The 20,222-nt window shown below is 49.7% G+C and overlaps 1 protein-coding gene across 10 annotated transcripts in view; it reads right to left on the bottom strand.

Annotated features, from left to right (window-relative positions):
- The window catches only part of GRB10 (growth factor receptor bound protein 10), a 203,571-nt gene that overhangs the window by 72,467 nt on the left and 110,882 nt on the right, over positions 1–20,222 (bottom strand). For all 10 annotated transcript variants that reach the window (XR_004258489.1, XM_032244207.1, XM_032244202.1 and 7 more), the window contains 2 exons: positions 13,006–13,207; positions 8,411–8,552 (listed from right to left, as the gene is read on the bottom strand). Coding sequence is in view for 9 of the 10 variants with exons in the window: in XM_032244202.1 (XP_032100093.1) it covers positions 8,411–8,552; positions 13,006–13,207 (344 nt within the window). In the remaining variant the exon portion in view is untranslated. The remainder of the gene's footprint in view (positions 1–8,410; positions 8,553–13,005; positions 13,208–20,222) is intronic.

The following is a 20,222-nucleotide window of genomic DNA, read 5'->3' as shown; positions in this document are numbered from 1 at the left end:
GCTAGCAGGTGGAAGGGGCCAAAGGATGAAGGAAGTGCATCCTTTGCAAGGCCCACGAGCAAACTGCTGGCGACAGGCCTGGCCGCAGACACCCATTTGCAGGAGGCAGCATCCTCTGCATGCAGCACGTTCTGTGAAACCACCTGAACCCGGGGCCAGGACTAGTTTTTCGCATCAAAGATGGTCTTAACACACCGCATGCGGTTAAAGCCTCAGGAGACCTAATTTTGATCATTAGTAAATAATTGTACGCACGAACCCCTATCCAAAGTGATTACTGTGGTTCCAGAAAATTAATTTTTAAAATTAAGCACAGGGAGAAGAGCTGATTGGAGCAAAGACAAGATTTATGTCCTATTAATAACAAGGTTAAACTATGTGACTAATTGTGTTTGAATAACAAATGGAAAAATGTGCTCTAACAACTCATTATGTAGCTGCACGAGAATCTTTATTGGCTGAAAGAAAATGTGGTCTGTCAAAGCCCCCTCAAAGTGCCCAATGAGTTTGTCTTAAGTTCATAAATAAACAAGTTCCTAATAGCACTACTGAACTTTCTCTTCACTGGCGCTGCTCTCTGGAGTGCCTCTGGACACCCCACCCTCTCTCTCAGCACCTCTGCACACTGGCTGTAGGAGTCGGTTCTCTGTCTGCTCATGGTTTCTGCTTCTTCAGCATATGAATCTGTTCTTGGCAGCACAACCAACTCACTGGGACCTGTGGGGTCAGCACACCCCACAGGTCGCCTCAGTTGCCCTTGCCACCACTCCACATTTCTGCATACCTGGCTTACCCACCCATATATGGAACAGCTGCTTCTGGTGTCAAGCCCAACTCTGGTCTCACCAGTGGCAGCTGTGGAGAGAGGACAAGTCCTGTGACACAGGACGAGGCTACGGTGGCTGCTGTCTCCTGCCCTAGACTTCCTGTCCTGCAAAAGCCAACTGTCCTTACAATAGAGGCCAGATGGGTTTGGTTTTGTTTCTTGCAGCCAAAGGCATCCTGAGGGGCAGGCGAAGCACAGGGTTCCAGGCTTGCCCAGAGAAGGACTCCCGACATCTCAGCAGCTGGTGTTACTACTGACATTACCTGTGATGCCGTGGAGCTGGAGCCTGGCCTCACGCCTGGGCCCCTTGTCCTTCTGAGTTGAAGACCAAGCCCTTGGCAGTCCCAGGATGGGGCATGGCAGGAGAGGCAGCTTCCTGGCAGTGGAGGTACTGTCCTAAAACTCCCCTGGGCCTCCTTCTCAGAGAGATCTTTCTCTCTGATGGTTGTTACCCAGGATGTGCCCGGCTACAGTCCCCTAGGGAACTGAGGCTCCCTGGTAAGTGAAATAAAAGTCTCCCAATACCTCCAAGGAACAAAGGGCTATTTGGAAATGAGTGCTAAGTTCCTCCACTGCTTGCACAAATGCATCTCCTTTCAGCAGCAAGTGCCAGTGTGTGCTGCATTTCGGGGTGATGCTTCAGCCCCAGGCAGGAGGCTGGACAGACTCAGAGTGTCCTCTCCAAACTCAGCAGGGGGCCGCCCTTGGAGGTCTGTGAGGGGCAGGAAGAAGACTAAGGCTCTGGGCTCATCTAGATTGAGCACACTGCCTGCCTGTACCTCTACCTGGCTGTGTGAGTCCAGCTGAAGTATTTCATCTTGTAGAGCTTCAGGACCTTGGCTTGAGCATTTGAAAATAGCCTCTCTTTTGCAGCATGGGGAAGTGCTGTGAAAATTAAATGTGCAGTAACACACCAACTAATAGATGCTTAAAAACAAGAAAATTAGGATCTCCCTGATAGAATCTCTTAGAACCTAAATGTGAGCCTTGGTCCAGCCTCACCTGATTCATCTGAAGCCTCTTCTTTGTCCATCTGGAATGCAGAGAAGCTATTCCTTATGCTTTCTGGTGATGCTCTTACAGACACATGAGCTAGACTCTCAAGGGAATCTGCTTCAACCTTTACCAGTTTTGCAAATTATCTTCCATAACATACATTCACTTGTTGATTTGTTATATTTTCAGTTATCCCCTTAGAGCATTTCTTTCAAAGGCCTACTTGCTGTCCCTGCTCCACGGGTGTGGATGATGGGGAAGACAGCCCAGTGTGTGTCCTCAGAGCTGATGTGGAGATACAGCCAGCACAGCCTGGGAAGGGTAAGGCCACCCCTGCTGCAGAGTGAGATGCTGCTGGGACATTCCAGTGAGGCCCAAGGCAGCCTCCTCCGTGGGGATGCTGACAGGTGAAGGGACCTTCCCCCACAAGGAGTAGGTTGCACCTCCCTGCACCTCTCTGGCCCTTGTTCCAGCCTCTGGACCTAGAGAATCCGAGGCGACCCTCCCGCATGTGTGCGGCAAGAAATAGCCACAAGTGCCCCAAACGAGCCTCAACCACTTTCCATTTTCTCTTTTGCCTCCTGCCACAGCCTCTCACCATCGGGTCCCTCCACTTGGGATGAGCTCCACGTGACTAGGGTCCTTCTCAGAGGGACAGTGGCATCCAAGACAGAACACAACAAAGCCACTAGCTTCTAGAAAACCTACTTCTGTCAGAGCAGAACGGTCAAGCCAGCCACGCGCGGAAGGTCACACTGGACTTCTGACTGGAGCCACGTGTCTAACTGAGCCAGTCCTTCTCGTCGGTGACACTTTTGCAGCTGCAGGTGCAGACGTCATTTTGAAAGCCTATCGAATGTAATCCTTTTTAGATTCAGGCCATCCTCCCAGCTTGCTGAACCCTTAGTAGACACCAGATCCAGTGCCCATCAGGGCGTGCCCCCGGTGTGCCAGGTGCAGGGAGATGACGCAGACACCACAGGGGTCACCTCACAGGACGCCACAGCCAAAGCCGGCAGGCTAGGACCTGCCTGCCAGGGTGTCTGTCTGCTTCGGCCCCCACAGTGCTTACAGAACACTGAAACGTGCAAAATTTGGAGGGTTCAGGTTTTCAGTGGCAATTCTGATTTCTCTCAAAGCATCCAAAGTTCTGGTGACGCTGGTCCCATGCTCCTGCTGGTCATGCTCGGCTGGTGGGCAGTGGCTGTGGACACAGGGCCCCACCTCCTCCGCATGGGCACTGACACTCAGACTTGCCTCAAGGAGCTACTTACAGCCTGACTTCTGATGTCACTGAGCTGAGATGCTCCTCACACAGCAAACAGCCAGGATCAGGATGCAGGAACCAAGAAGGTCTTTGGGACAACCCCCTTAGAGGGTGTCACACCCACCAGCCTGAACCGTCAACTGTATTTACACACACAGCTCCCCTCGCCTCTCAGGGACTTCTAAACCTCACCTAGCACCCTCAGGAGGAAAATGATACCCACTCACCTTTCTCTCCTCTCCCATGACCTTAAAGAGGTACAGCAGAGGGAGACGGTCACCAGGCCATGGCGGGGGTGCCAGCCTGCCTGCCGGGGTCCTCTGCAGTGTGTGTGTATTGGGGGTTGGGGGGCAGCTCTGCTATTTATCTGGGATTGTCTGGTACTTGGTCCAAGCCCCAGGGTCTTGGAGTATCTCCTCCTGTGATACTCTTCCCCCCCGACACCCGAGGCCAGCTCCAGGCACAATGCATGGCGCTTCCTCAACTCTGAAGGCCCCTGTGGGTCGGACACAAAGGAGGACCACCATGGCCTGCGTCCACCAGGGCACTGAGAGCAAAGGGAGCCTCACCACAGGCGCCCAGTGGCAACAACTAGGCCGTGGGCCCAGCCTCTCCGACCGGGGATCACAAGTCTTTGCTATAACAATCACACAGCCTGTCTTTCCAAATGAGTCACAAAGCAGTTAAAAATGCCCCATTGATTCTGACCACAAATACCCAGTTTCCTGAATACTGCCTAATTTAATTTCCCCGCCTTCTGAAGGAAAGATATTAAGCACTCAGCAAGAAATTCTTTGGTATTTGTATTTTTGGTAAGTCAATGAGGAGATATTATTAAACATATCAAATCACTGATTAAATTAATTGCTATTTAGTAAATGATGGAATGATTTCCACAGAAGCTGCACCTTCTGACAAGAGTCACTCACCGGTGACAAGAAGGACTGCTGTCACCTCTAACGGACCCTATAGAAAACCACACTTGACGGTTCCTCTCCACACTCTCCCGGGGCAGAGGAGGATGTCTGCTCTAACGTCAGCTTTTGCCTTCCACGAGAGAATGGGTCTGTGTGCTCTCACTTTGTTGGTGAAGCCACAGAATACAACCTTAGCTAAACGCAAGACCAGTAGACTCTGGCTTAAATATTAACAAACATGCCAAAATGCTGCTGTTTTAAAATTTATCAACAACAAAAAAATAAAACAGAAAGCCCAAGTTGGACAGACAACTCCAAAACATCTCACACTATGCATGGGCACCCAAACACCAGCGAGGCCCTGTGGACCACTGGCAGAGGTCACTGGCAGCGGCGTGTGGAGAAGCCTGGGTTTGCCGGCTCCAGAAGCCCACGCTTCCATGGAGGGTCTGACCCGCCTGTGTGTGGAACTCACAGCACGCTGGCAAACTGCTCTCAGGACTCCCCCTGGCCAAATGTTGAGCAGCTGTGTGTGTGTGTGGGGGGGGTTGCCACCCTAACTGGGGGTAGCAACAAACCTCAGCAGGACCAGGGAGGCGACATCGGCACTGCATTACTCCTGCAGAAGCACCTGGGCAGGACCCCAGACCCAGGACAGGAAGCAGAGCCTGGGCGGGGTGAGGAGCTCCAATCCAGCATAGGTGAAGGATGGCCAGGCAGGAAGGAAGGCGTGGACTGTGGGATGGCAGGTAATGGGATAACGAGGCGATGGAGACGTCCTCATTCATGTCCCGGCACGTGGATCTCCAATCAGCAGTAGCCCCTTTGCGTGGTGTAAGTCTTTCCCAGCTGGAGGACCACAGGTGTTTGTCTGAAACTCAGCTATTCCCACCAACCAAGATGACTCAGGAAAGCCCTGGAGGTACCCTTAGCAAACTCGGCACAGCACTCAGGAAGAATCTGGCAAGGCAAGGTCACAAAGCCAGGGTGCAGGCATTGTGGAAGAACTTGGTGAGCCTGCCCGGGGCTGCTGCATGCTCTGGGATCTCCGGGGAGAGGATGCAAGGTAGCTGGGGAAGACCTCCCTTGTCCTTCTAGAGAATCATCGCTGCTTTCTTTTGGCACATGCCTGTCACATCCTAGACCACCAACTACTCCATCCTCCTTCCTCTCAGTAGCTCTTTACTCTGTCACCATCATGCTAAGCTCTCGAGAGCAAAGGCCACTTTGGCCAACCTCTCAGTCTCAGGGTCTGGCAAAAGACCTGGCCGTTGTAGGGGCTCAGGGTGCGCGAAGGGAGCAAGCTCAGAGGGAGTTGGCATGGGAGGAATCTCATGTGCTGCTGAATGGGAGGCTGAGGGATCTTCTCTAGCCATGACTGCTCCCGTGCAGAATTTTCTCGCCCCTCCTTCCTTTCATGAAGTCCCGTGGCCCACAGCCTTTGCAGGGCACTGAGCCCTATATGTTACATGTCTAGAAAGGATCCACACCAGAGCTGCAGGTGGAACAGAGGCCCATGGGGTCCACGGACGCTGCAGTGAGACCACTGCCGCTCTCCTGCTCCGTCCCAGCATGCAAGACGGGGGAGGGGGTGGTCACCATGCTGTGAGAAACTCCAGGTTGACGTCATGGCAGTCACTTGCCCTCAGACCTGGGGTCTCTGGACACCAGCATGTGATCTCTCCTATTGCATTAAGGAGCGACCAAGGAGTCTCTTGAAAAGACAAGAGGCAGAAGAAACATACGAATGCCCGTGTGAGAACTTCAGAAGGCTCTGGCTACAAAGCTTGGGCAAGAATGATTTTTCCTTTCGCATGGATGTTTAAATTATCTATTTTTTCCTCTTCGGTTTCCTCCTCCTTCATGAATCTGCTATTTAATAGCGAACATAACGACACGAATGAGGAAGTTTCCAATCGCCTCACCATCCCGTTACCTTCCAGAGATTTCATTATGCTTTCTTCTTTTTCTGTGTTACCTGAGTTCTTTCCCGTGAGTCAAGCCACGTTATGTATCAGGTCCACTTTGTCTATTTTTCTACTATTTCAGAACCCTTGACTGGACCCTGGCCTCAGCGTTACTTCCTCTGACTTGAATGAAGAGAAGAGGAACATCAGATTTCTCTTTTCCTCAAGCAAGGGGTGAGGAATGGGGCCAAAGCTCTCTGCCCAGCACCACCCCCCACCATGACCCTAGACCCAAGGCCCTGGGAGGTGGCTGGGGTCCTGCACTTTGTACCCATTCCACTGGGAAAATGCACTTTCATGAGATCAGAAATCAGCATCAAGCACAGGTAAAGAAAGGTCCCTTCAAGCAAGTCGGAAAAAAAAAAAAAAAAAAAAAAGAACAGAGAACAAGGACTTTCTATAAGTAGTTCTGAGTGAGAAACATCCTTCCTGCTCACTTTCGTGGGCTTGAGGACACAGGTGACACAGACACCAACGCCACGTTCTTATGGGGAACTAGCTCCGATCCCAAGAAAAACACCAGCAGGCAAAATTCCCCCGTTTCCTTGTTCTGCTTACGAATTTGGACAATCCCTGGGGGTGGAGGCCAGTTTTCTTGCCAAAGGCTGAGAGAGCCAGATAATATTTTCATGGTCTTATTTTAGAATGGGTAGCTCTGTAAACAACCTCAGTGACAAAACCCACAGACAGCTTGTCTGGATCCAAGGTCACCGGCGAGGTAGACATCCCAGATGCACTTTAGACATGTGACAAAGTGCACAAGCCCAGACAGCGCTGGCTCCCAGATGAGGGACACTTACCTCACCTTCTAAGTTTTGATAGTGCCATAATGCAGCCTGCTCCGGGGTCCTGAGGTCAGAACGGGAGCCACGCTTGGGAGCCAGTGGGTCCTGGAAGCAAGGTCTATCTCTCAAGAGGGCAGACCTTGCAATGGCACAGGACAGGCAGATTTGCAGAGAAAGGGATGGATGGCCTGTCTTGCTTGAGAACAGCAAAGGCAGGGAAGCGGAAGCAAGGAAGGAGAAGAGATGATTCAAGTAGAAAGGCAAAATAACTTCTAAACAATGCGCATTTAGCAGAAGGAAAGTCAAGGTCCTGGGAAGCCAATCAGTACGGTGGCTGCAATCACAGGCTTTGGTCCTGAGGCCGTGTGACACTCAGCCACGCTCAGCTCGGTGGGTTACAGGGGCCTCCCTTCCCCCAGTGGTGGGACAGTGGGGACATGCGTACTTAATTTATACAGGATGGCATGAGGAGTAAATGAACATATAAACAAAAATAATAAACGTATCCAGCACTCAAACAAGGCCTGGCACACAGAAATCCCTCACTCCATAAACATCAGACGGTTGTTCTAATGATCACCTCCACCCCTCAGGGCTCTTCCCCCAGAGCCTGCAGCCCATCCCGCTCGCGGCCCTGTCAACTGGTGTGGAGGACCTTTCTCTGCCAGTTTCTACGCTAAGCTGACATGCCGGCTGTTTGACCTTGGACATGTTACTGAAACTCTCTGTGCCTCTGTTTTCTCACATAGGGACAATGGCTGTGTCGTACCTACTTCATGGATCTACTTTAAATAGACACCGTAAGTTTGAAAAGGAGGCTGCTGCCCTGTGGGTCCAATGGAAACTCTTCTGCTTTCAGTAGAACATATTCAAAATCAGGACCACAACACAGAAGCTCTTCAACTCCCGTGTACTGAAGTTGAGGTGGCCGGGTGAGCCCCGAGTTTTCACACCTATTATTGAACCAGTGGTGAAACTTTTTCAGAGAACTAAGATTCATCTTTAAGCATCAGATCATTGTTATTATTTGCCATTTTTTACGAGACTTTTTCTAAGATATACAGGTACACGGAGTTTTGGTCAATAAATGTAAAAGCCCCTCTGTTAGGCGGATTGTTGCATTGCTAAAAAGAAGTACGGGAGACTGGGTAATGCACAATGAAAAGAGGTTGGAGTGGTTCATGGTTCTGCAGCCTGCACAGGAAGCATGGTGTGCACATGTGCTTAGCTTCTGGCGAGGACTCAGGTGCTTACAGTCATGCTGGAAGGCAAAGGAGGAACCGGAGTCTCGCACGATGGGAGCGGGAGGAATTGGAGGTGCCACACACTTTTAAACCACTAGATCTCATGAGAACTCACTATTGTGAGGACGGCACCAAGCCATGAAGGATCCACCCCCAAGATCTGATCACCTCCCACCAGGTGCCGCCTCCAGCACTGGGGATTACCATTCCACGTGACATTTGGAGGGAACAACATCCAAACTGAATCAGACTCATAGGACAGCAAGCACCGTGACAACAAGAAAAGAACAAGAGAAGATCCCTACACTTCCCACCCGTCTTCCCCAAGTAATCATCTGGCACATCCCTGCAGATCCCAATAATCTGGCATATCCCTGAAGCCTGGACTCCAGCCAGGGGCAAACTCACCTGCTTTGCAGCGGCCTGGCTCGGAGGTAAAGAACCTGGCGTGAGCACAGGGGGGCTCCCAGGGCCGCAGAGTTCGGGAAAAGGATTGGGGATGGCCGGCAGAGACGAGGTTCTAAACTGCTGGTCTTCCTCCTGAAGGCGTCTGGAAGGCAGGGATAAGTGCTTGTTAAAAGCTGCCATTCCCCACATGACCCAGCCTTACCACTGTGGTGATACACCCAGAAAGTGGGACACAGAGCTTCTAGGAGTCAAGGGCACGCCCACGTTCACGGTGGCATCCTTCACAACAGCCAAAAAATAGAGGCAACCCAAGGGTCTGCAGACAGACAGATGAACGGATGAACAAAATGTAGCATTATCCATACCATGGAACACTACTCAGCCATGAAAAAGGAAGGGCATTCTGACACAGGCTATAACACGGATGAGCCCTGAAGACATCACGCAGAGTGAAACAAGCCAGTCACCAAACCACCGACGCTGTGTGATTTCACACAGTGAGGCAGGTAGTGTATTCAAAACCATAGAAAGTAGAACGGTGGCTGCCAGGGGCAAAGGGGAGGGAAATGGGGAGTTGCTGTTTACTGGGGACAGAGTTTCCGTTTCATAAGATGAGAAAGTTCTACAGACTGTACCATTGTGAGTGTGCATTAATACTACCAAACTGCACACTGAAAAAAACAGTTAATACGGTAAACTTTATGTTACACATATTATACTAAAACGAAAAACTAAAAAATGACAAGTTATTATTCTCAGACCCAAAGGGTATCAATTCCCTTCTGCATTAGGCACCCCAGGGAGACGGGGATGCCCATGTTCTGTTGTCCTGGGTGCGTGCTCGTCTCAGACAGCAGTCAGTGCCTGACGGTAGCTGGCAACAGCTCCAAATAATTCAACCGTCTGTTCGGTGAATACCTGGTGTGTGTGTGAAAGGTTTTCTGAACAGGAGTGTTTTCATGAGAACAGGTGTTTCTCAATGTCCTTGAAATGAACGTTAATCTAATCAACAAAGGCTTTGTGTGTTCTCATCTGAATTATGCAGTGGATGCTTATTTATATAAAAAGGTTGTTGATGCTGAATTGGAAATTATAGCTTCATGTATTTTTCCTCCCAAGGCACAAAAGCCCGTGTCCCTGTTAGAAACACATCTTAGAAATACATGCTGAATCCAGACCACCTCTACTTTCCCGGCGCTTCTCCAGGGACGTCTCTTCACTCCTTCGAAAAATGCACAACTCACTTGTCATACAACCATGCAACACACACAGTATGATGAATCAGAAGGAATTGTGAACAGCAGAGAAATCAAGTTAAAAGTCACAGCAAAAGCCAAGTGTCCCACGCCCCCCACCCCCACCACGCAGAGTAACTTCTGGCCCACACCTCCAGGGCTCTCCTAGACACACAGCCTCCTCCACCCTTCCTGAGGCCACACTGCCCTGTCCATAGCCTGTACCTTCAAGGAGAGGAAAGCAAACCTCACGTCATCCTCACTCAGCGTTTCCAATCCCTCCCCACGTTTAAACATACCTGAGAAACCCCCATCACAGTCTGCGTCTTCGAATAATTTTTTGACCATTTTGACGATTTCACAAAATCAACAATCCATTAGCTTTCCTGGGAGATTTGCCACTACGGAAACATACTCTGTGACCGTTTTCTCTTTTACCAACTTTCCCTACTTCTAAAGGAAGATCCAGCTAACCATCCCACGTAGACAAGCAAATAATGCTCAGATGTAAAACTATGAGTGCTCCCGTGACACGGAGGGACTCAGTGCTGTGAAATGTGGGGGAGCCGCTCCTGTCACGGTGTGACGACGTACCAGAAAGTTTACATTTCCTGCGAACAAACCGCACTCTTCCCAGGACAGCTTCAGCCTGGCAAGGCGTCCGGCTGAAAGGTCTGGCCATTGTCATACGGGAGGAGACGAGTAAAAGGGGTGGCCGTGCCACTTTCAGGACATTCCCGCCCAGCGGTGTCTAGCCAGCGACTTCACCTCAAAGAGACAGTGTGATGTTTTAGCGTCCACAAAAGCTTGTCTCTTAATTGGGTTGTTTTGAGCATTTTAAAAAGTCCTGTGTTGACTTCAAAGCGGCTCAGAGACATCACCTAAGGCAAGACTAGGGGACATCACACGAGGACAAAAAAATCCCCGTGAAAGAGGCCCACAATAGAAGGGACAGTGACTATGGAGAGGGGTGCTGAGATTTAGGGCCGTCAGGGATGGTGGTGGAAACTGCAGAGCTGGGGGCAAGGTGCGGCTCTCTCTTCTCTGCCCTTCCCTGGCCCACCTGCATTTGTCTAGCACACATGCACGGCCCTTGCGATCTCAAAAGCCTGAGCTCCTTCTCATCCAGAATCGGCTCACCCGTCAGCTTTCCTGCATGTGAGGCCCTCTTGACCTTCCCAAGCTCCCTCTGGGGTGCATGGCAGCCCCTGAGAAGTTCCTCCACAGCACAAACCATGCTCCACGGCCCCCCGTACCCAGCAGCCAGCTCCACGGCCACTTCCCACCTGCTGGGGTGGGCCCCGCTGTGCCTCAGTTTCCTCACCTAGAAAGCGGGGATAACCCACCCTGCCTCCCTCAGAGAGCACCAATAACAAGCAAGGAGCTCAAGAGCATCTGCACAGTGAGCTCTCAGCAAATGCCTCGCTTCACAAAATAAACCTCAGGTGACTCCAGGTCCATTTCCACATTCTGTAAATTCACCTGAAGGTAAGAAACAAAACTATCAGAGAGGACATCAGTGGGAAGAGACTGGCCCCAAGGAACAGTGCCTGTGACCCTGTAGGGAGAGGGCTCGGCTGTCCCCTCAGAGCAAGCCTGCCCCAGTCCATCCCAGGCAGTGCAGGCAGCCCCGAGGCACATTTGGGCAAGTTCAGCCAGAACTCGAGATTCAGGGGTCCTGGGCAACCACTCCAGCAGGGAAGCAGGCCTTGGGCACCTTTGCCATGCGACTGCAACCCCATCTTCCCAGGGGCTCCCCCAGGCTACTGCGAATAAGTGACCCAGAGGTGCTCCCAGCAGAAAAAGAGGTCACCCACCCGACTGAACTCCTCAGGAGCTAAGAGCAAGGGTCCACACTTCGAAGGGTGAAGTCGGACAGACCCTGGGACAGCCATCATTCAGCATCAGTGGATGTGACAAAAAGTGGCAAGTCGGGGGCAGGAGAGGTGGAGCTGGGGCGGGAAGCTGGAGAGGCAGCTGACCACGGGCGCCAGTGCAGCTGCACCCTCTCGCCTCCGTAAGAAACAGTGGCCACCTGGAGCAAGCTGATTATCTGGGCTGCAGACGACCCAAGATGTCAGACCACAAAGAAAACTATTAAAAGTTTCCAGAAGCAAGGAAGATCCCAGGAAATGAACGTAGCTACCCAGAAGATGGGGTGCAGAGAGAGGACACACCAGAACCCCATGGAGGCCAGTGAGGGCAAGGGTGGTCACAAAGGCCCAGAGGGGCAGGCAGGGTCCCACGAAGCCCCACACCATCCCCACCATGGACAGCAGTAGGGCAGACTGGCCGATCCTTGAGGGCTGGCCCTGGCTCTCAGCTCCATCCTACGAAGATCTTCACTCAGATTAGTCTAGGGTGTTCTTGGCACCTTCCCCTTCAACATGACCATTCTCTAGACGCCCTATTCCCAGGCACTCAAGGCAAAATCCAAATCACCCACCACACTCTCTGTCTCCTCACTGCCCTGGCAAAATTCAAGTGCTGGCAAAACCCAGCCGCTCCTCCTCAGCAATGCATGCAAATCCCCCTCCTTCTTCACCCTTGGGCAGCACACCATCATCTTCCATCCAGAGGCTCCTGAGACAGCTTCCCAACTGGCCATGCTCTGCCAGCCCTGCTGCCCTCTACCACTGCGCCCCTGGCCCCTGGCAGCCAGAATGTTGGTGTCAAAACCTAAACCCAGCCCCCTCACGCGCCTGTCCCGCGTGGCTCCTGAAAAGGGCACATGAAGTGCTTTGGAACCGGCCCTCATCTGCATCATCTCTTCTGCTCACAAAATTTCTGCCTCCAGCCATCTGAGCTCCTACTGCCCTCTGACACCCCGTTCAGAGATCCCGCCTCCCAGGAACCTCTCTCAGCATCCCCAGCATGTCCCTCCTTCCAGCCTCCCTGCTTCCACAGAGATGTGCCTACCCCTGAATTGGCAGAGGAATGTGGCAAAATGCGACTGAGTGAAGTCTGGGGTTACACAACAGGGGGCGCTGTTGTGGCCAGTCTACCGACCCCACTCTGGGCAATGAGAACTGGGGTGTACGATCAGCTCTATGGCTGTTCTTCCAATCTTTCCAGACATTTTTCTTCTGCTGGTTTTCCCGCATATCCCTCTATCTAGCACGGTGCCTGGCACACAGCAAGCGCTCAATACAAGGTACTGAAATTGAACCAGCTATGAAGTTGAACGCAAACGCGGCACACCACACACACTCAGTGTACCTGTTATCCCATCAAAGGGTCGTATCTGCCTCTTGGGCATGGCCAGCACTAATCCCCCCACCACGTAACCCACAGAGGGCAGTGTCCCTGCTGACAGCTCTCACTCTTGGAAAAGACTCTGCCCACGAGGCCAGGACCTACCTGACAGCGAGGATGTGTACGGGCTGGGAGCGCTGCACCCTCTGCCTCGGGGACGCCTGAGGCTGGACAGAGCGAGTGCCCGAGGCCCGAGGCTGGCTGCGGGCATGCTGGCCATTCTGCAGGAGGGGCACTGTGTCCGACTGCATGCTCTCCAGGGATGCGTTCATATCGTTCACCAGGGCTTCCAGGTCCACATCATCCTCTGCACAGAAAAAGACAAGCGCAAACAAGAAACGTGAGCAGTGGAGAGCGAGCAAACCCAAATGTACATCTTGGTGATCAGGTTCCAAAACTCAATCCTATTTTTCCAATGTTATGTAACAGGTAGAGGAGCAACACTGAGAGAAGGGTGACTGTGAGGAAGCATGCATATTACCTGCCTTCATCATAATGGATATTCCAGAGGCAAATTCAATCATTACAGCTGGGCTGCATTTCCACCTGTCTCCAGGGAGAAGCCATTCGCAGCGACTGCTCAGCTCCCTTCTGCACCCGCTTCCCTCCTCCCCACGCCCTCTGCTAGGCTGAACACCCCGACATCTGCATAGCAGGAACCCCCTGGCCCTGACTCAGCTGACGGAATCACAGGTGTCTCCCAGGATCAGGACTCTCCTGTCCCTGGGATTCCAGAAGTGAAACAAGAGACAGAAGCAGAGCAGCACCCAACACTGACACTGGTTCCAGCCCAGTAAGGTTAAGCAGGGGCTGACGCCGTGGCAGAGGTTCATGTGTAGCTGCTGCTCGAACCCACGCCTGCGGGCTTCAGGTGCCCACCTGTCCTCTTGACTGGCCAGGGTGCAGAGGAAGCCCATCTGCACAGAGGAAGGCATGAGGCAGACGCAGAGAGAGGCCACGATGGCACACAGAGTAGGTGAGAAACGGCGGCAGAAAACGCACTTCAGAAAGGGAGGAATGAGCATATAGACTGCAATGGCTGGTTTTTTGTGGCAACTTGGCTGGACCATGGTGCCCAGGTTTTAGCTAAACACCAGACTAGATGCTGTGAAGATATTTTTCAAGATGCAATTAACATTTAAACCATAGACTTTGGGTAAAGCAGACTGTTCTCCCTCATGTGAGTGGGCCTCAGCCCATCACCTGAAGACCTGAATAGAAGAAAGGCCGGCTTCCCGGGGAGAAGATGGAATTCTGCCTCCAGACCTGAACGGCAACCCTTCCCTGGGTGTCCGGCCTGCCAGCCTACCCTACAGATTTTGGACTTGCTAGCCTCCACCATGTCATGAGCCAATTCCTAAAATACGTATGTCTCTCTTTGTACACAGCCTATTTAATGGGTCTGTTTCTGCAGAGAACCCTGCCTAATGCAGAGGCCTAGGGCTGCAACCCAGCACACAGAGATGGGGAGGGTTGGGGTGGGATGGGGAAAGGCAGCCAGGAGTTGGGGTGAGCCGCCTTGTAGCTCAGCTCCCGGTGCTTTCTAAGGTGCATTTCTGCTCAGATAAGATTGGTGAAACATTCTCGCATCCACACCATAATTTTGTAACAACAAAAGCTAATTTGAGTTTGTTTTGTATGTATAAACCAAAGCATTCTAATAATATTAACTCCTTTTTTCTGCATTTTTAGATTTTTTGCTTTTTGACAACATTGCAAATAATAATCGAAGCTCACATAATTCATCCTCTCTTCTGCTCCCAGAATAGCTGCAAGTTACACCCACTTAACACACAGTGGGGCTCAGGGTCACAGACAGCAAGACCCTCTTCCTACCAAAGGCTACGGTGCTTGGTTGGCAGGAAGGAAAGCAGAGACCAGCACTTACAAACTTGCTTACCCTGCCCTGCTCCTACTGGCTGTGGCCCAGGGCCCGGGATGTAGGCTTCCTATGCTTTAGGGTCTTAACTCTAACATGAGCTTAGCAAGAGTGTCCACCCCACATCCGGGTTGTAAGGACTACGTTAGTTACTATCTGCTTTATAACAGAGGTTGGCACGCAGTAAAGGTGTTATTTATTAGCCCCATTTCACCTATTTCTTACAAAATAATAAAAAGTGATCGTTATTAACCTGGCTTCACAGCTGAGGAAATAGGCCTGGAGGAATTAAATCACCTGCCTAAGGTCACACAACCGGTACTGAAAACAAGCTATTCGGCCCCTCATTCTCCCCCTACCAGGTATGTGCTCCTCACAGAAGCTCCGGACGGTGCCCCTCCGGCCGGGATGGGCTTTGTTTTAAAGGGCTCCCCTCATCTCTCAAGGCCAAAGGGTATAACAAGACAAGACACAGGGAAACAAACCACAACAAGGAGGGAGGAAGGTCCTGGGCAGGCACGGTAGCGCAGAGGGTGTAGAGGGGCAGGGTCACCCCGGGGCTAGCCCTTGGGCCTCTGGGGTGTGTGGGGACAGTGTTTGGCCGGATCACACTCAAGATCCTGGTGAAGACAGACAGAAGAGAGGGGTGAGGACAGAAGGGAGGCTGAAATGGCAGTAATGAGACCTCAAGGCCTGGCCAGCACAGCACCCTGTCTTTTTGAGGAAGGGGGATTCAGAAAGACAGGGGTCAGATGGATCAGAAGCTGCGGACTGGTTGAAATCAGCGGCTGAGACACAGCAGCCAGGGCCCTGCGTGCCCCGGATCTGGGCAGAAGGAGAGAAGAAGAGAGATGTTGCCATAGTTCGAGTTGTGAATGGTCAAATATTAATCCTGGCCAGGTATTAAAAGGACAAAGTGCTGAATCAATAATTAATAATTACTGCATAATCAATAATTAATCACAAGGGAGAACACTCAGAGTCAGCAGGCGAACTCTTGCTCATAGTTGGGGGCAGGCGGGGTGGGGAAGAGTTGGTTGGCAGAAAATCAGGACCCCTGGAGGCGCAGGCATGCACCTGCCTGAGCTCCCCAGGCCGAGAAGGCCTCTGGCCTTTGGGAGAGGAGAGCCTCACTGTCAACTGCTGGAGCGAAAATGGCTGTCCAGAGAACGCTGCCTGCCAAAGACGAGACTTCAGCTCTGTATTTATTGAGACCACTGCATTCATTTTCAGGAAAAGTAGTTATACCAGAGACCACAAATCTGGGGCTTCAGGAAAGCTCTAGAACATAGGTATCATGCCCTCTCATCTCCTACACTTTTAGCTGACAGGGAACAGTTACTTAATTTAACCTCTGGAAAACAATTAAGTACGAGTGCCGCTCTTACCATATTAACAGCTCAATATTTCTATCTCAATGGGCCATCTAAAAATCAATACTGGCTAAAACATAAAGTTCACTGTAAGCATAGATGGTCTTGGGTGATGTAGGTTGGTCTCAACGCCACACGTGCACACATGGACACAAGTGCCAACATGTCCACACGTGTGCACACACTTGCACACACATGCAAGTGTGCTGTGGGACCATTCTGCCAATTCAAGGCCTGGCTTTTATCCTGCTTTGGAAATGAAACCGTGGTACGGTCCTCATTGGGACCGTTCTCTTCTAGGAAAATAACATGTTTTCATTCCCTCTGGGGAATTTTCATGTGCGGTTATTTCTCTCTGTGCATGTCCAACAGCCTTTGGCTGTGCTCCCCAGCCAGGCAGCCCCCGGGGTCTCCTGTCTTCCTGCTAAGCCTTCTCTCAGTCAACCAGATCATTCCTGGGTCACATCTCTGTAATTAGGTCAAATGCAAAGTAATTTCGTCATTATTCAAAGTAAATGTAAGGTAGCAGATGCCAAAATATAAATGCAACACGTGTCCTGAAAATGCTTTTACTCTCCTCTGAAGTGGATTATTTGTACAACTACTTTCTACTTTAACACGTTCAATCATGAATCCTTTCAACAAAGCCTGGTCAATCTGGTAACTCAGTAGGTTATAATCTTCATAAACTGAATCCAACCATTCTACGTGGATGTTTCAAACCTCATACTTTCCAGAGCCATTAGAACAAAAACAAAACTTTTTAGAAAATTTTAAATGCCCTACTCTAAAAACAACTGTAAAATTTCCTGTTGGGTCCATTAACATTTTATCTGTTTAGATAATAAAATCACTTCCGGGTCTCTGACTTATAAACTTCACTAAATTCTAATGAAGAACAACAGTTAAATGTCCCCAACAGGGGTTTTAAAGGTCTGATTCAAAAGAAGACACCTTTTCATATTCTACACCAGCATTTTTTTATTTGCTATATTAAGATAGGACCGAAATCACACTGACTTCTTACAAGCATCCCTATGGCGTCTGTCAGCTGGTCCACCTCAGTAAGTACTCCATGTGCCACCTCTGCGCGTGTGGTCAGCTGCGAAATTCTTGCCTAGTTCCATGAATCCAAGTGGATCAATAATCACCCATTTGTGAAAGGCCTTCTACTGCGTAACAAAAGTGGGAGAATTGAGTAAACAAATGCTTCTGGAAGTGAATGCTCGGACTGTCTGTTGAACGTTAGCTTGATGCCAAAATACTTTCCATGGCGCCGTCCCACTGAGAGAGATGGTAAAAGGGGAAGAAAAAAAATAACTTTATATATAAAATTTCACTTCGCACAGATTTATAAGAATGTATTCTCTACACAAATATGGGTCAAACAGCATGGCTGTCAATCAAGTTATTAATAGTTTTTTTCCGTCTTTAAATAACCCAATCCAAAACTGGGTATTAACTTTGCCCCAAATATTTGAGTAGCTTGTCTGATCTCAAATTCACATCTCATCTTAGTTTCACTGTCATTAGCTAACTGAGGCTGGTTTAGTTCTAAAATAGATATAAACTCAGGGAAACACATTTGCATGGGGCTTATAAATTATCATGAGTAAATGTCTTCCATACAGCAGGAGAGGTGTGCTGACCAGGAAAAGGCAAGGAGGCCGGAGAAACTAGGGGGGCAGAGGACTTAACTTCTAGTGCCACCTCACCAGCTTCACCACTACATTTCTTAGTTTACAGCTCCATCTAGTGTCTTCTTTACATTGTTTGGGGATTAAAGACGACACCAGATTCACTTTACTAAATGATCTGGCACCACAAGGAGATGCTATTTGCACCACGTGTTTAGGACGTGTCCATTACGGTCCTTCTTCACAGACCTACGCAAGCATCCATCAGTGTGCAATGCCTTCACAGCTTTCTCCACCAACTTCTTCCCGCTTTTCCATATGGAAGATATACCCTGCTAAGTCATAAACAGCTGGGATGGGGGTATATCATTAAGTAAAAGCAGATTCAGTCCCTGAGATGAAAAAAATAAATGGCACTTTACATGAAAAGTCCCTAACACATGTGCAAAGCCAAAGTCCTTACACATTTCTATCTGGAAAAGAAGTGAAGGTCCCGCTGCAAAAGAGTTTTCCACCAGACCATGTTCACTTGGCAATTTCTGTTAACTTCTAACCAATTAAAACTTTGTGCAAATATAACTTAACCTTCTGCTGAAATAGCTTTTCACACAACAATTCATCTTCTATTCTCCTGTATTCCGGTCACATTCAGTTAATTTTCCGCATATACAGTTTAGACATAAGTAAGTAGAATAAGAAAATCAGGTATTATGCAGTTAGAGTATTATTCTCTACCATATTCATGATATTTAAAGACATTCAGCAAACACAAAAGCAAACCACCTAACCACAACTCCAAATAAAAATACAAATGGAATCAATGCTTTATTTCAGGGGTTCCTAGACACAGGCAGGATCTGAGGCAGAAAATAAAATCCCTAGAATTAGTCTGTCCAGCAAATGTATATGAATCCTCTGGTTCCTAGAATCAGAGTTATACAATCGTTAACTCCTGGCTTTCAGTGTTTATAAGAGAAACTTCCTTTTTCTAATGTCGAAAACGGCATCCTCTCCTCTCTACCCAGCTCACAAAAGACAAGGGTGACCACCATTTTCAGTCTCTACTAACTGAGAAAACACATAACAACAAACTGATGAATTTAACAAGTTGTAAGAATCTATGTTTTTTTGTTTTTCATTATGAACAGATGCATCTGAAAGAGTCGTGACCTATGCTAATGGGCAGTGGCCGGGCTCAATCAGTACTTATGCCTATGGAGACTCAGCAGCCTCCACTCCGACTCCCACAGGCCACATGGGCAGAATCGCCATCGAAAGCATAAAGTTCATGGTGACATAACATGGGACAAAAATAAACATATATCCTGGGCATAGCATAGTTAGACAAAGCTAAAATCACAAGGACTCTCGGTTTGCTGAGGCTACACACTCATTTGTTCCCTGACTGCTATTTACAGGTGGTATCCCAATTATTTTTCTTAGAATGTTTTTTTCTTCTAAGATAAATGCAGGCTAGTGTACCCAGGAAGGCTGCATGCATATTTAATCCTACATCCAATTCCTTGAGGGCTGGGGCATCTTCTTCTGCTACCTTGAAACTCCATCCAGACCCTCTTCCTCCAAGAAGATCCCAACATGACTCAGAGATCCAGGGCACTACTCAACAATTCTATAGGTAATACAAAATACACAGACGACTAATTGTCTGCTTTCATAAAATGTGCCCTCTGCTCTCCTTAAAGCTACATTTAAATATACGCATTCTTTCCAAATAAAGCACTACCCCGCCCTTTGAGTGTTTAAGTATCTATGGCTGCTATTTAGATTTGGAGCAACCAAGAAGCAACTGGGAGCCAAACCCTAGAGTCTCCAAGCATGAAGATGATGAGGCACAGAGCTGGCACAGCTCATGAGCTGCCAGAAAGGGTGCAGAAGGCTGGGGGACAAGAAGAGGAGAAGCCTCCAGCTCGACCCCACGAAGATCACCGGGGACACAGAGCGCCCGAGGCTGCATCCTTGGCCCTTTCGGACCTCAGGCAAGCTGCTCGTCTTCGGGCCTCCAACGCGAGGGGAGATGGTGTCTGTGGCTCCCAAGACGCAGACCAACCTTGGGGGCTCTCCAGACCCCTCGTTCTTTGTTTCCTTGAAAAGGTGGCAGTTAACAATGGAGGAAGAAAAATCAGTATTTTACATATGAGCTGCTAAAATCATATCTCCCTTGTGCAAGGAGAGAGGATTCTTACAACGCAACAACCAGGAAAGAGTTTCTGCTGCCAATATAATCTGGCTCATGAGCCTCTCTCCTCTGCACACGCGGCGCCTGCCATGAAGCACTGAGACTGCTTGGGCATCCGAGTGTATTTGAGTTTATGGGGTTCTTTCAAAACACCAAAGTAAACATTTGACATACTTTCTGCAAGTTTCCATTTGCATTTTTCATGTTTCATGGGGGCTGCACCCTTGCCTTCCATG

The sequence above is a fragment of the Sapajus apella genome, unplaced genomic scaffold, assembly GCF_009761245.1.
Source record: "Sapajus apella isolate SASKATOON/1434 unplaced genomic scaffold, GSC_monkey_1.0 scaffold54, whole genome shotgun sequence".
In the NCBI taxonomy this organism is placed as follows: domain Eukaryota; kingdom Metazoa; phylum Chordata; class Mammalia; order Primates; family Cebidae; genus Sapajus; species Sapajus apella.
This window is presented reverse-complemented; position numbering and strand designations above follow the sequence as displayed.